Raw genomic sequence first — 15,649 nt, forward strand, 5'->3', positions numbered from 1 at the left:
CTGAGAGAAGATTAGCATGGCTCATGCTAATGCCAGGGAGAGTGATGTGTATAAGATGCAACTGGAGAAGAGATTTGAGGACAGAATGTCCACATTCTGGGCCATGACATTATCGAAAAGAATTTGCATCTTATTGTGCTTGCAATGGGAAGTTACAAGTCTCCACTTTCCTCCCAGTAACTGTTTCCTTCATTGTATAATGAGATGTGTAATGCTTGCTTTGGCTACTTCGGGGGGTTAATGTAAGTACCAAATGATGTAATGTGTATGATAGTAAATTGTTGTATGTGAAATTCTTCTTAATATAAGAGACAGTAAAGGCTCAAGAGTATTTCTTAGCAGGAAGAATGTCTTTTTAAAATATGCTATGGAATATACTAGAACAATTGAACTTGTGATTAGACAGAGCAAGCAGTTCATTAGCAAATACAATGTTAAAAAGTGTGATATGTTTACAGTGTTCTGTGGGAGTTCCACTTCTGGTTAGGGCAGAGACTAGGTGGTGGCCAACTGTTTTTCCCACTGTAACAACTAGCGAAAAAAGAATAAATGTAAAAATCATTGTTTTAAAAACGACAGCGGAGTGCTGCGGACACACAGAAATCTAAAGGAACTAAATTTCAGGGAGGGAAGAGCCCTTGCTAGGTGAGCAGAGCTCGGGGTTCATTTCCCTCTCTGGCTGTGGCTCTCTCCCTGAGTCTGTGCACTGCTGGGAAAAAGGGTGCCTGCTGTGCAGAGGGACGCTGCTGGGGCGGGGAGACACCACGGAGCTGTTAATGGCTGCCTGTATGGGCACAGCAAACTGAAATCAGTTGAAGCCCCAAAAGCAGAGCAGGTTCGCTATACCTGACAGTTCTTTCCTTTGGGATTTCTGCTGAGAGCCCAGCAACACAGGAGGCTGGGGCTAGGCTCCAAGGCAGAGAGCGATTCCTGTGGTCCCATGGTGTTTATCCCAAGCCCTCCTACAGGGAGGACCTTCAGTACAAAGCAGAGAGCCATTTCTGTGGTCCCATGTGTCTATCCCAAGCCCTCCTAGAGGGAGCACCTTAGGAACAAAGCAGGGAGCGATTTCTGTAGTCCCATGCGTCTATCCCAAGCCCTCCTAGAGGCAGGACCTTCAGTACAAGGCAGAGAGCGATTTCTGTGGTCCCATGCGTCTATCCCAAGCCCTCCTAGAGGGAGGGACCTTTAATACAAATAGGACAGATCTCTCCCTCACAGCGTTTGAAACCTGCAGTAACCTAAACTAAATTAAAGTTGCTACCCAGCCCAGACCCAGCTCGACTCTTGATTGGCCTGAAGTGATGTGTGTTTCCTCCAACTACCAGAGAAAAAGTCTTGCCCTTCTGGGGGAAATTACTATTTACTCTAGTTTTCTAGAGTTCTTTTAAAAACTTATATCTGCCACACAACCAAAAGTTATGAGATTTGTAAAAGAAAAGGAAAGTGTGACCCATAAAAAATTGACTGTTTTTATCAATATTAGCAGACACACTGACAACACAGATGTTGGCAGTAAGAGACAGGAACTTTCAAATGACAGTGATAAATACGTTCAAGAGACTAGAGGAAAAGATGGACAAAATGGTTAAAGGATGAATAATGTCAACAGAGAAATAGAATCTCTATAAAGAACTAGTTGGACATTCTTGATATGAAAAAACAGTATGAGAATTAAAGCATTCATTGGATGGACCAACGGCAAACTGGACAGACACGTAGAAGAAAGGAAGAGTGACCTGAAGGCGGAGTGATAGCAGTTCCCTAAACTGAAGCATATAGAGTGAGGGGACAGCAAATGTGAATGACATTTGGGACAGTATGAGATGGTCCAACAGTCATGTTATTGGAGTTTGAGAAGAAGAGTAGAGAGCGACTGGGACAGAAGGAATATTTGAAGAGAAAATTGATATCCCCAAATTGGTGAAAAAGATCAACCCACAGATTCAAGAAGCTCAGCAAACCTTGAGCAGAATAAATTCAAAGAAAGTCACAGTCCTGGTATTTCCTAAGTAAACTGATAAAAACAAAAGATAAAGAGAAAATCTATTACAAGCAGGTAGAGAAAAAAAGACATTATGTTTACAAGAATGTCAATAAGAATTATACTTGACTTCTCATCAGAATTAAAGAGCCTGGATGACAATGGAACCACATCTTTCAAAGATTTCCAAAACAACAGTAAAAACTGCCGGCCTCGAGCCAGCCCCGGTGCCCTAGTGGTTAGAGTTTCGCGCTCTCACCACTTTGGCGGCCCGGGTTTGTTTCCTGGTCACGGAACCCCCCACCCATCTGTCAGTGTCCATGCTGTGGTGGCGGCTCACGTAGAAGCCTAGAAGGACTTATGGCTGAGATACACAACCACACACTGGGGCTTGGGGAGGAAAAAAGAAGAAGATTGGCAACAGACGTTAGCTCAGGGCACATCTTCCCTGCAAGACAGACAGACAGACAGACAGACCGCTGGCCTGGAGTTCTATGCCCAGTAAACACATTTGTCAACAATGAAAGTGAGTTAAAGACATATTCATTAAAAAACCATAGGAAATTTGTTGCCAGCAGATCCACAGTACAAGAAGTGCTGAGGAGGGGCCAGCTCAAGGCTGAGTGGTTAAAGTTCCGTGTACTCCACTCCGGTGGCCCAGGTTCTCTGGTTCACAGACATACAAAGAAGAGGAAGACAGGCACAGATGTGAGCTCAGGGCTAATCTTCCTCACATACACACACACACAAGGAAGTGCTGAGGAAAGAGAGAGGAAACCCTAAAGGAAGTTCTCAAAGCTGGTTGGAGCTGATCTGTGACGGACACAGGGACATACATGAAGGAAAAAAAGTACCATGAAAGATAAATATAAAAGACTACTTATTTAGGGGCTGGCCCCGTGGCCGAGTGGTTAAGTTCACGTGCTCCGCTGCAGGCGGCCCAGTGTTTCATTGGTTCGAATACTGGGCGCGGACATGACACTGCTCATCAAACCACGCTGTGGCGGCGTCCCACATGCCACAACTAGAAGGACCCACAACGAAGAATATACAACTATGTACCAGGGGGGCTTTGGGGAGAAAAAGGAAAAAATAAAATCTTTAAAAAAAAAAAAAGACTATTTAATTTTTTAAAAGATCATTGACTTTTTTTAAAGCAACAACTATAATCACTATTGTGGGCTGTAAACCTGTGAAGAAGCAGCAAATGTGACGATGGGAACAGAAAGAGTGGAGGGCAAATTACACTCCTGTAAGGTGTTTACATTGTCTGAAGTTGTAAAATCGAATTCAAGGTTGACGGTAATAAATTATAGATCTCCAGTAATCATTAAAATAGAATACAAGTTATTTCTAGAAAGATAATAGAGGGAAAAAATGGAATAATAAAATCTTCTTTTAATGCCACTCCAGAATTTATGGTAATTACCATGCACTTAAAATCTAATTTTAAACCTAATGTTGTTTTCCCAACAAAAATTGCTGTGAAATACAATTGCCTTCTGCTTTTCATGTAACATTTTCCTGCTATTGTTTTGGAATAAAAAAATACAAACAGCTGACGAAGCTTAAGCCCTATTTGTCCTAATATGGAAAGGTATGAAGATGCAGGTTAAGGCTCATCGAAGTGTTGGATAAGCCTGAGGATCTCAGTTGTGTGATGCTTCGAGACTGCAAGGTCATGGTCCCTACCCCACCCTGGGTGAAGGGGGACATATTGGATCCCTAACTAAAAAAGTAAGAACTCTGCCAACTGTGCTTGTCCCAAAAATGCTGTCTGACTTCTTTGCCAAAAAACATAGTTGACCACTGCCATGAAAGGATTCTTTGGGCGGATTGTGTCTGACCAGTGTGTTAGTCAGATGCTCATGACATGTATTTCATGTCTGATCCTCCTGCCCCCAGCAGAGTTTTATGATGATCTCTTCTCTGAGATTCCATCACTGTACCCTTTGCATGAGTAAGAAATTGTGTGCTCCTACTGAAATTATCATTATTAGCCCCAAATGTTTCTGCTCCTCATCTATCTAAGATTCACTTATTATTTCCCAAATTTCTCGCTTCTTCAAACATTTTCAGTGCTTGGGCATATCTGCATGTTTGCTTAATTTCTAAGATCAATTATGCTACTCCATGCAGCCATTGAGATGTTCCCTTTGTATTGGCATGGGAAAGATGTCTATGACATGTTTTTGAGGGGGGAAAACAGAGCAGCTTGTAGAATCATGTTGATGTGATACAGATGGCAGGACCCCTTCAGTTTTTGCTTTGTACAATTGCATATTATTTAAACTTTTATACTTAGAATATGCCTGATTATAATTTTTAAAAACTTGCTTCTTGTCTGCTATGGAGACTGTAAATTTTTTACAAGTCAAGCATATTATTTTTTAAAGAAATAAACCTGAAAAAATCCAGAATTAAAGAAGTTTGGGGCATCTCTATAGCTCTTCTGAGAATGGTGCATGGAGGGCAGCAGCTGTGTGAGCAGTGGTGGTTAACCACAATTTTATAAGCAGTAGATGTTTGCGCTAGTATTGTATGAGTTTGTCAGTGGATTTTAGTATAGGTCTTGTTGCTAAAGGGAAAAGGCTTAAAAGCCTAAAAATAATAAAGAGAACAGTAACTGTCTTGATACCTTTGTTGATTTTGTATGTATTCAACCACTAGAATGTGTCTGTCTTCTCAAACTATAAAGAATTCAGTGAAAAACTCTTATCACTCAATTATCAAACAAAGCTGCCTAACATTATTTGTATCATACAGCACAGCATACAAAATAAAAATGGATATTTCATATTTTCCTGAGATTTTCTTTCATTTTTTTTTTTTTTTGGCTTCAGGAAGATTGTCCCTGAGCTAATATCTGTGCCAGTCTTCCTCTGCTTTGTATGTGGGATGCCAACACAGCATAGCTTGATGAGTGGGGTGGCCCAGGATCCAAACCAGCAAAACCCCGGGCCACTGAAGTGGAGAGTGTGAACTTAACCACTACGCCACTGAACCAGTCCGCTGAAATGCTTTGAATTTTAAAAATAAATTGGCTAACTCACTGCCAGTTAATGTTCAAAACTAGAACTACGTACAGTCCGGTACCATGAAAGGATCAATGATAAAAATCCAGAAATTTCTACCAAAGGTGATTTAGAAATCTAGGATTCCTAGAGGTGTAGACAATATGAGCACATAGGATTTTATTTCTTATTGCCCTCTCTTTTTGTACTCTCATGCATGTCGGTGCTTTACATATGCTGTGGACATGGCTCAGTTTGATAGCAGTCCAGTGGTGCACATCAAAATTTAATTGTCCTCACTGAGTCATCATGTCCACTGCTGGATGTTTCTGTGCCATCACTCTGGTTACCTCTTTCTAGCCAGGAGTCCTTGTTTTGGGTGAAACCTCTCAGACCACACATTGGTTAAGAGGTGGTCTCAGTCTTTGGGTCCAGTTCTACCTGAACCCAAAGAGAAGACAAGCGTGGAGGAGTTCTTTGAAAGGAGTTGCGTACCCACACCAAGTTGGAAAATCAAAAAGAAAAACATCATGTTAGGAACAAGAACACAAGATTTTATTACATAAAGTAACTCAGTTATTCTTCTTGATTGGAGACCAAAGTGTTCCAGTTAATCAAATATTCTGTTCCTAGGAAACATAATATTTGTCGGTCATGTATCATGGAATTCAAATATTTAGAAAAAGTTTTTCCAGTTTTATTGAGATATAATTGACATGTAACACTGTGTAAGTTTAAGGTGTGTGCTATGATTTGATTCACATATATATTGTGAAATGATTGCCACAGTAAGGTTAGTTAACACATCCATCACTTTACATAAAAATATTTTGTTTTAGTTTTACATAAATCACCAAAATCTCAGAATTTCAGCATTTTGGCATCTATCTCTCCTACTGTGTCTGTTGTTTTTTAAACTAACATTTGTTGAATGTTCTTGTGTTCTAAATGCTCTGCATGTGCTAATCCGTTTAGTCCTTGCAGCAGCCCCACGAGGAGTGTGCCCCCTGAAGCTGCTTCATGCCTTACTCAGCTGTCTGTCTCCTAGATGGAGCAGTGATAACAGGAGCCCACACTGCCCTTCTCAACGGCGGGCTCTGTGCTCAAGGTTGATGCCCCACTTCCCCATCCTAATGTAGGGTTTTCTATATAATGTTATAGGTTATTTCTTCTCATTAGCTCAAAAGCCAATTGAAAAATTTTTTTCCGTTTAAAAAATTATGATGAAATACACATAAGATAAAATTTACCATCTTAACCATTTTTAAGTGTACAATACCGTGGTATTAAGTACATCCACGTTCTTGCACAACCATCTCCACCATCCAGCTCCAGAACTCTCTTCATCTTGTAAAACTCAAACTCTGCACCCACTCCCTCCTCCCCAGCCCCTGGCAACCACCATTCTACTGTCTGCCTCTATGAATCTGACTCCTCCAGGTGTTTAGTGTAAGTGAAATCATACAGCATTTGTCTTTTTGTGCCTGGCATTTTTCACTTAGCATAGTGTCTTCAAGGTTCAATCATGTTGGAGCGTGTGTCAGAATTTTCTTCCTTTTTAAGGATGAATAATATTCCGCTGTATGTATACACCATATTTTGTTTCTCATTCATCTGTCAGCAGACATTTGGGTTGTTTCCCTCTTGTGGCTTTTGTGAATAATGCTGCTATGAACATGGATGTGCAACTCTCTTGGCGAACCTGCTTTCAATTCTTTTGACTGTACACCTAGAAGTGAAATTTCTGGATCACATGCTAATTCCGTGTTTAATTTTTTGAGGAACCTCCATGCTATTTTCCACAATAGCTGTACCATTTTGCATTCCCACCAACAGCGTACAAGCATTTCAGTTTCTCCACATCCTCTCCAACACTTGTTTTCTGGGTTTTGATAGTAGCCATCCTGATAGGTGTGAGCAGTCGACTTTTTACGCCCCCCTCTGTCATCATCTTAGATACTTTACAGAGGCAAACTTTTACTCTATGTATTTTGACTAATACAGATAACTTCCCACATTATGAGTGTGTGAAAATTATGAAAAGTATTTTCGTGGTAATTCCTATATGGCCACAGAGTCATTATGAATTATAGAGAATAAAAAAGATGGGCTGCCACTGAATGGAGATTATTTCCTCAAACCCTTCTCTACCACACTAACTCCATTTCTCTGTTGATTTCCAACATAAATTTAATTTTACGATTTATAGCATAAAAGGGACTGATTCTCATTCACAGATATTATTCTTTCCTCAGAAAATCCATTCCTCGCTGCCAGAGAATTAGCAGGATGCTTTCCAGTGAATCCCTACGTTCGCCTGCTGTCAGCCGCTCCAACTCGCAGGCCTCCGTGGACAGTGCCTCGGTGGGAGATTTCTGGCAGGAGACAGACAGTGTCAAAGAGAACAGCATGGGGGGGCGAGAGGAGCAGGTGCCGGTGGAGGTCAAGCCTGTGGACGGTAAGGTGCTGCATTTGCTCTCCTGTGTGCTTTCTTTGTATGCCTGCCCTCTCTTGTTATGTTGGCAGGTAGGAATCATCCTACTAGTAGTTTGACAGATTAATTACTAGAATTCGGCCTATCAGCTACCTGCTCCCACTGACTTATATCTACTAGACTCATTCAGGGTGGTGTCTGTCCAAGGTGACGTGACCTGAAGGAGGGCTGTCAACAAAATCCAAACTGATCCCTCACCTGTCTCTACCTAGGGATGCTGTGCCTTCCTACTGATTTTATTTGCCATCATCTAGCAGACTGCACATTCTAATATTGGTGGCTTTTACATCAGTATACTTGACTATTAATTACCAGAAGAAAAGAGTGAGAGACGGGAAAAAAAACTGCCAGTATAATTTTGGAGAAAAAAAATTTTGACTTTGAAGTATTTACTAGTGTTAATGTATTTAGAGAATGGATTGTTTTGTATTCTACAAAATAAAACCCATAGAAAATATACTAATTTTCAGTGAAACTAAATGGAAAGTTGAGGACCAAAATAAATAAATAAAAGAGTATAATTTTCCTTAGTTTTTTTTTTTTAATATATATATTCTTATCCTGCCCCATTTTTATTTTTTTTTTTTGGTTCTTTTTCCCTTCTTCTCCCCAAAGCACCCCTCCAGTACATAGTTGTGGGTCCTTCTGGTTGTGGTATGAGGGATACCACCTCAGCGTGGCCTGATGAGTGGCACCATGTCTGCGCCCAGGATCCGAACCAGTGAAACCCTGGGCCCCCAAAGTGGAGCGCGTGAACTTAACCACTCAGCCACAGGGCCGGCCCCTGTCCTTAGTTTTAAAAAAACCAAACTTACTCATCTGGGGTTAAAAATATAGGTCATCTCCTCCAGGTCCTGCCTATAAATAAGTAAATACATAAGATATCGAAGAAAGATTGAAGGTAAGTTTAGTAACTATACACCTAAGAATGTTTTCATTAGCCAGTGATTAGCCTCAAGACAACTACCAAAATAAATGAAACCTTAAAAAACCCTTTCATTCTTTATTCCCTTTTCTACCAGTCTGTCTTTCTTAGGACTAAGAAATAATAGTTTAGATGCACCACAATTAGTATAGTTCACATACCATTAGAAAGAAAAAGTCCCAGCACACATTTAATGAGAATCCGTTCAAGGGAACCGTCCGCTGTCAGTGACGTGCATTCTTAGTCCTTTTACTTACTTCCTTACATTTTGCCATTTCAAATCCAGAGAGACGGAAAGACACGAAAAGGAAAATATCTCCTGTTTTCCACCCCTTTTCTTACTAGCTGGCTGGCTTTCCATACTAAAAACCATGAGTTCATACTGAGACCCTCTAACTCCAATCCAACAGCACAGGGTTTGCTGTCATCTCTTTCTGTATTTATAGCTCCCTCCACCCTAGTAAGAAACCCAGCTTCCATAGCCTCAGTATCTTTACTCATTTGCTGAAGCCTGGGGGACACAGACAATATTTTCAGGTTTGCTAACAAACTACTACAAAAAGCAAACCTACTAACTAGAGTTTAATATTTATTTACAGACATTTTCCCTTGGAGTATATGCACAGATCTTAAGTGTACAATTCAATGAGGGTTGACAAATGCGTGCTTTCTTGCAGTTTCACACTAATCAAGAGAGAGAACATTTCAATCGACTCAGAAAAATTTTTCGTGCTTTTCCCCTATCTCGTCACTCCCCTAGATGCGCTGTCCCTGGCCAGAGGCAACCACAGTTCTCACGTTTTTACATCATGAATTAGTTTCAGGTTTGGCTTCTGTCACTGATCATAATGTTTTGGAGATTCATCTGGTGGCCCACAAGTCCCTCCCCATTTATTATCAGGTGGTTTGTCCTGGTTTACTAGGGCTGCTGTACCAAAGCACCACAACACTAGGTGGCACGAAACGATGGGAATCTATTCTCTCACGCTTCTGGAGGCTGGAATCCCAACTCAGGGTGTCGGCAGGGCCGTGCTCTCTCTGGAGGTCCTAGGGGAGTCTGTTCCACGCTTTCTCTTAGCTTCTGGGGTTGCTGGCAATCCTTGGTGTTCCATACCTTGTAGGCGACACGACATGCCATTCTCTGCCTTTGTACTCACACGGCCCACTCCCTGTGTTTGTTTCTGTGTCTCTCTTCCTCTTGTAAAGACAGCGGTCGTCCTGGATTAAGGACCTAGCCTACTCCTTGACCGCATATCAACTTACATCTTAGTGACATCTGCAAAGACACTGTTTCCAAATAAGGTGACATTCACAGGGGCTGGTGGTTAGGGCTTCAGCATATCTTTCTAGGGGACACAATACAACCCCTAACGGCAGTAGTTCGTTTTATGAATATGCCACAATTTGTTTATCCATTGGCTTGTTAACAGACTTATGGGCTGTTTATAGCGTTGGCTGTTATGAATAAGGCTGCTGTGAACAATCTTGTAAAAGTCTTTTTTGTGGAGATATGTTTCTAATTCTCTTGGATACATAGGATTTTTCATAGAATGTGTTTAACTACGTAAGAAACTGCCAGCATTTTTCCAAAGTAGTTGTGCCATTTCATATGCCCTCCAGCAATGTATGACAAAGTGCACTTGCTTCTCATCCATGCGACATTTGGTATTATCAGACTTGTGAATGAACAATTCTACTGGATGTGTGGCAGTATCTCATTGTGGTTGTCATTACATTTCACTGATGACTAAAGATGTTGAACATTTTTTTCTGTGCTTATTGTCCACTCATATATCTTGCTTTGTGAAATCTTTGGGACTTTTTTTGGTGGGGGAAGGGAGGAAGATTTGCTCTGAGCTAACATCTGTTGCCAATCTTCCTCTTTTTTTGCTGGAGGAAGATTAGCCCCAAGCCAACATCTGTGCCAGTCTTCCTCCATTTTATATGTGGGCTGCTGCCACAGCATGGCTGATGAATGGTGTAGGTCTGTGCCTGGGGTCTGAACCTGCAAACCCGCACCACCAAAGTGGAGCGCATTGAATGCAACCACTAGGCCACCAGGCCGGTCCTTGGACTATTTTTAAAAACTGTATTTTTGTTAATGAGTTGTATGAGTTCTTTATATATTTTGGATAAAAGGCTTTTGTCAGATATGTATATTGTGAATATATTCTCACTGTCTGTGGCTTACCTATTCGTATTCTTAATGGGGTCTTTTAGTTGAGTATTTCTCTTTCTCTCTCATTCTTTCTTTCTCTCATTTTTCAATTATTTGCAGCTAGTATATAGAAATACAATTGACTTTTATACCTTGACCTTATATCCCATTACCTCCCTAAATTCCTTTTCTAGGACAGCTTTTCCAGACAGCTTCTAGATTTCTTAGGATGTCCCATGTAAACAAAGAGGTCATTTGTGAATAGAGACAGTTTTACTTTTTCTTGTCTGATTTTTATGCTTTTATTTCTTTATCTTGCCTTATGGTACTGGCTAGGGCCTCCAATATAAGTTGAATAGAAGTGGCAACAGCGCATTTTTTTTGCCATATTCCAATTTTGTAAGGAAAAGGTTCAATATTCCCTATTAAATGTGGTGGTAACTGTAAATTTTTCATAGATGCTCTTTATCAGAGGGCCATGGATTCCTAGTTTTCTGGGAATATTGTGAATAGATGTTGAATTTTGTTACATGCTTTTCTAGAATTTTGGTTCCTTGAAAAGATGAATAAGATCTGTACTTCTTTGTCTACTTTTTTTGTGTTTAATTTTCTTGCTTTTTCTGCTTTCTTAATGTGGAGACCTAAACCATTGATTTTAAATCTTTTATCTGTTCGAATATGAACGGCTCCCTGAAGCACTGCTTTTACTCTGTCCCACAAATCTTGATATATCATATTTTCATTATCATTCAGTTTTAGGTATTTTCTCGTTTTTCTTCTGCATTTTTAAATTTCCAAATATTTGGGGATTTTCTAGACGTCTCATTGTCACTGGTTTCTAAGTTAACTGTGTCATGGTTAGGTAACATAGTCTGTAAGTTTCACTCTCTGGGATTTATTTAGACTTGTTTTATGGCCAGCATATGCTCTGTCTTAGTCAAGGCTCCAGTGCACGTAAAAAGGATGTGTGCTGCCACTGTTGGCTGCTGTGCTACTCTGTAAATTCCCATCAGATTGAGGCAGTTTGTACATTTGATCACATCTATTGTGTCCTTACTAATTTTTGTCTAATTTTTCTATCAATTACTGAGAGAAGGTTGTTAAAATCTCCAAGTATGATTGTGGATTTGTCTCTTTTCCCCTTTGAATCTTTCAGTTTTTGCTTTTTGTATTTTGAAATTCTGTTATTAGGTGCACCTAAATTTATGATTGTTATTCCTCCTTATTGAATTGGCCCATTTTATTGATTTTTGTTGTTAAAAATGATGCTCCTCCATGCTTCTAGTAATACTCCTTGTTTTGAAGTTGGCTTTGTCTAAAGTTAATGTGGTTGCTCTGGCTTTCTGAAGGTTAATCTCTGCAGGGTATTTCTTCTTCCATCTCTTTACTCTCTACCTATCTGTCTCTTTTTTCGTATTTCTTTATAATTTCTCTGTTCACATGTTAGCTATACTACTTTGATTCTTTTCTTTTTAGTGACTGTTTAGGTATTATAATATTCATCCTTTATTTATCACAGTTTACTTAGAGTAACTATTATACTTCATATAAAATGTAAGAATCTTGCAGCAGTATAATTCCATTTCCTTTCCTGTCCAGCACTTTGTACTATCACCATAGGTATAACATCTACATATGTTATACATGCATCAATACAGCATTGTGTGTGTGTACTTCTTATATATTTATTTATTTGTTTTTATTTATTTGCTGAGGAAGATTTGCCCTGAGCTAACAGCTGCTGCCAATCTTTCCTCTTTTTTTGTGCTGTTAAGCCCTTCCAGCAAATTTTCATTTACTATATTTTAATTTCCAGTTCTATAATTTGCATTTTACTTCTTTTAGTTTCTTTTAGTCATACTTTTCATTTGTTTGCTGAGATTCTCTGTTCACTTATCATGAGTATCTGTTCCTGTAAGTCCTTGAGCATAGATATAATAGGTGCTTAAAGACCTTGTCATACATCAGAGTCATCTCAGAGTCATTACTGACTACCTTTTCTCTTGATAAATTAGTCCTTTGTTTGTTTTATTTTTTATTGTAACATTGATATAGTAGTATTGTAGCATTATTGATATATTCAGAGACTCTGTATTCCATTGTCTTCCTCTAAAGGGAGTTAAGTTCCGTTCTAGCAGTGAACTTGGCTGGACTCACACTCCCAACTCTGTCTTCCCTGCTCTCTGCAGCATCTGTAACTTTGGTCACTGCTGTTTTCAATGGGATACTTGGAGTCTCTCATAAAGCTTTTTAGTTCAAAGTTTATGCAAGGGTTTGGTCGGAGTTTATACGCAGCTTTCTCCTGTGTGGCTCCTCCTAACAGGAATGTGTCCCTCACTCTCCAGCTGTTCTGGCAGTCCCATACTCTGTCCTCCGACCCTTCCAATAAGTCAGACCCTGCAGGGCTTTCAGTTTGGGTTCTTGCCACCCTGTACTGTAGGGATTGGACAATGACCTCGGGTGAAAAGTTGTATAAATGTGAATCTCACCTAGTACATTTCCTTTTATCAAAATTAAATTGTTTGTCACTTCCTACCTGCACTTGGTTCCTCTCTGTTACCGTCAAAGTGGTTAGTTTCCGTACTTAGTTCAGAGTCCATAATTGTTGTACGCGGACTGTTATTTCTACACAAGCTACTTTACCTTTACTGGAAGATTTTATTCCCTTTTTGATATGTTTCCCCAACAAACTCACTAAGGTGGTAGATTTTCAGTATGGAATGGTACATATGATAGCTACTCATTTTTAAAAGTTGATGTTTTGTATTCATCATTTTATGACATAGAAATTTCTTAATTATATATTTCAACTGAAATTTAATTAGTTAATAATTAAAAAATATGCATCCCCACTCTGTGAAGGCACTGTGCAAGATGGTGGTGTTAGGGGTATAAGCAAAAACAAAAATGTTTTCTTCTCTAATGGAATTTGTAATCTAGTGGGAGAGAAAGTAATTAATCAAATAATATAACTAGATATATTATTTTGGGAAAAATTATTTGAAGGAAAAAGAAATACAACAGTATTGGGATAAGTAGCAGTAGGACCTGACCTTTCTGCGGGGTTCAGGAAAAGAAGACTTCATTGAGGAAGGAATGTATAAACTGAGAACTGAATGATTCAATGGCTGATAATTAGGGATTCAGATAGAAGGACTGGCATGTCCAAAGGCCTTGTAACAAAATAAAGCAGGAAGCTTATGAGGAACCCAAAGCAGGCTAGTATTGCTACGGAAGAGAGAGTGAAGAGAACGTGCTACAAGTTGTGGCCAGAAGGGTAAGCAGCTTCGTATCTTGTGGGCCATGTAAAGGTTTTATTCTTAATCATAAGAGCAAGGAAAAATTGTTGCATTATTTTAGAAAGGGGTAATGGGTTTATATTGCATTTTGAAAGGACTAATTTATTTACAGTCTGGGAATGGATTGGAAGGCGAGTTGGGGATGGGAAGAACTTCTGGGAGGGAACTGCAGCCGTTCAGGTGAGGGACACTGGGCCAGCGTCGCGGCAGGAGAGAGAAAGGAAGGGGGAAAGTCTTGATTGTTGTTGAAGAAGATTGGCCCTGAGCCAACATCTGTTGCCAATCTTCCTCTTTTTGCTCGAGGAAGACTGTCCCTAAGCTAATATCTGTGCCAAGTCCTCTATTTTGTATGTGGAACGCCACTGAAGCTTGGCTTGATGAGCGGTGCATAGGTCTGAGCCCAGGACCCAAACCCTCGAACCCCGGGCTGCCAAAGTGGAGCATGAACTTCACCACTATGCCACTGGGCTGGCTCCCCCAAAATCCAATTTTTAAAACTTTCATGTTAAACTTTACAGGCACGCCTCATTTTATGGTACTTTGTTTTATTGTGCTTCCAAGATACTGCATTTTTTACAAGACCCTCCCCCAGCCAAAAGATTATGACTCACTGAAGCCTCAGATGATGGTTAGCATATTTTTAGCATCTTTTAATTAAGGTATATACATTGTTATTTTAGATATAATGCGGTTGCACACTTAATATACTACAGTATAGTATAAACATAGCTTTTTTAACGTTTGATTTTACTTTATTTTTTAATGCATTTTATCTTTTTAAAAACATTTTTCATAGGGGTTTTAATTTTTTAATTCACTTTCCAGTTTTTCTTTTAAATTATTTATTACTTTCTATTTCTCATACCTTAAGTAAGTTTGCTTACTTTTTTTTTAGCATTATTTGTTTTTTTTATTGCAGTGACATTGTTTATAACATTATATAAATTTCGGGTGTACATTGTTATATTTTGATTTCTGTGTAGATTACACTAGGAACACCACCCAAAGAGTAATTACAATCCATCCACACACACGTGTGCCCTATCACCCCTTTCGCCCTCCACCTTTCCCCGCTTCCCCTCTGGTAACCACCAATCCAATCTCTGTTGCTTTGTGATTGTTTGTCATTATTTTTATCTTCTACTTATGAGTGAGATCATGTGGTATTTGACTTTCTCCCTCTGACTTATTTCACTCAGCATTATACCCTCAAGGTCCATCCATGTTGTCACAAATGGCCGGATTTCATCATTTCTTATGGCTGAATAGCATTCCATTGTGTATAAATACCACATCTTCTTTATCCATTCGTCCCTTGATGGGCACCTAGGTTGCTTCCAAGTCTTTGCTATCGTGAATAATGCTGCAATGAACATAGGGGTGCATGTATCTTTATGCCTTTGTGTTTTCAAGTTCTTTGGATAAATACCCAGCAGTGGGGTAGCTGGATCGTATGGTAGATCTATTCTTAATTTTCTGAGGATGCTCCATACTGCTTTCCATAGTGGCTGCATCAGTTTACACTCCCACCAGCAGTGTACGAGGGCTCCCTTCTCTCCACATCCTCTCCAACACTTGTTGTTTCCTGTCTTCTTGATTATAGCCATTCTGACCAGAGTGATGTGATAGCTCATTGTAGTTTTGATTTGCATTTCCCTGATAGTGATGTTGAGCATCTTTTCACGTGCCTGTTGGCCATCCGTGTATCTTCTATGGAGAAATCTCTGTTCAGATCTTTTGCCCATGTTTTAATTGGTTTGTTGGTTTTTTTGTTG

At 39.7% G+C, this 15,649-nt stretch overlaps 1 protein-coding gene across 6 annotated transcripts in view; it reads left to right on the top strand.

Annotated features, from left to right (window-relative positions):
- Positions 1-15,649, top strand: part of ARHGAP28 (Rho GTPase activating protein 28) — a 186,283-nt gene that overhangs the window by 94,276 nt on the left and 76,358 nt on the right. For all 6 annotated transcript variants that reach the window (XM_070629464.1, XM_070629463.1, XM_070629460.1 and 3 more), the window contains exon 2: positions 7,254-7,456. In XM_070629464.1, coding sequence (XP_070485565.1) covers positions 7,254-7,456 — 203 coding nt within the window. The remainder of the gene's footprint in view (positions 1-7,253; positions 7,457-15,649) is intronic.

This window comes from Equus przewalskii, chromosome 7 (genome assembly GCF_037783145.1).
Source record: "Equus przewalskii isolate Varuska chromosome 7, EquPr2, whole genome shotgun sequence".
In the NCBI taxonomy this organism is placed as follows: domain Eukaryota; kingdom Metazoa; phylum Chordata; class Mammalia; order Perissodactyla; family Equidae; genus Equus; species Equus przewalskii.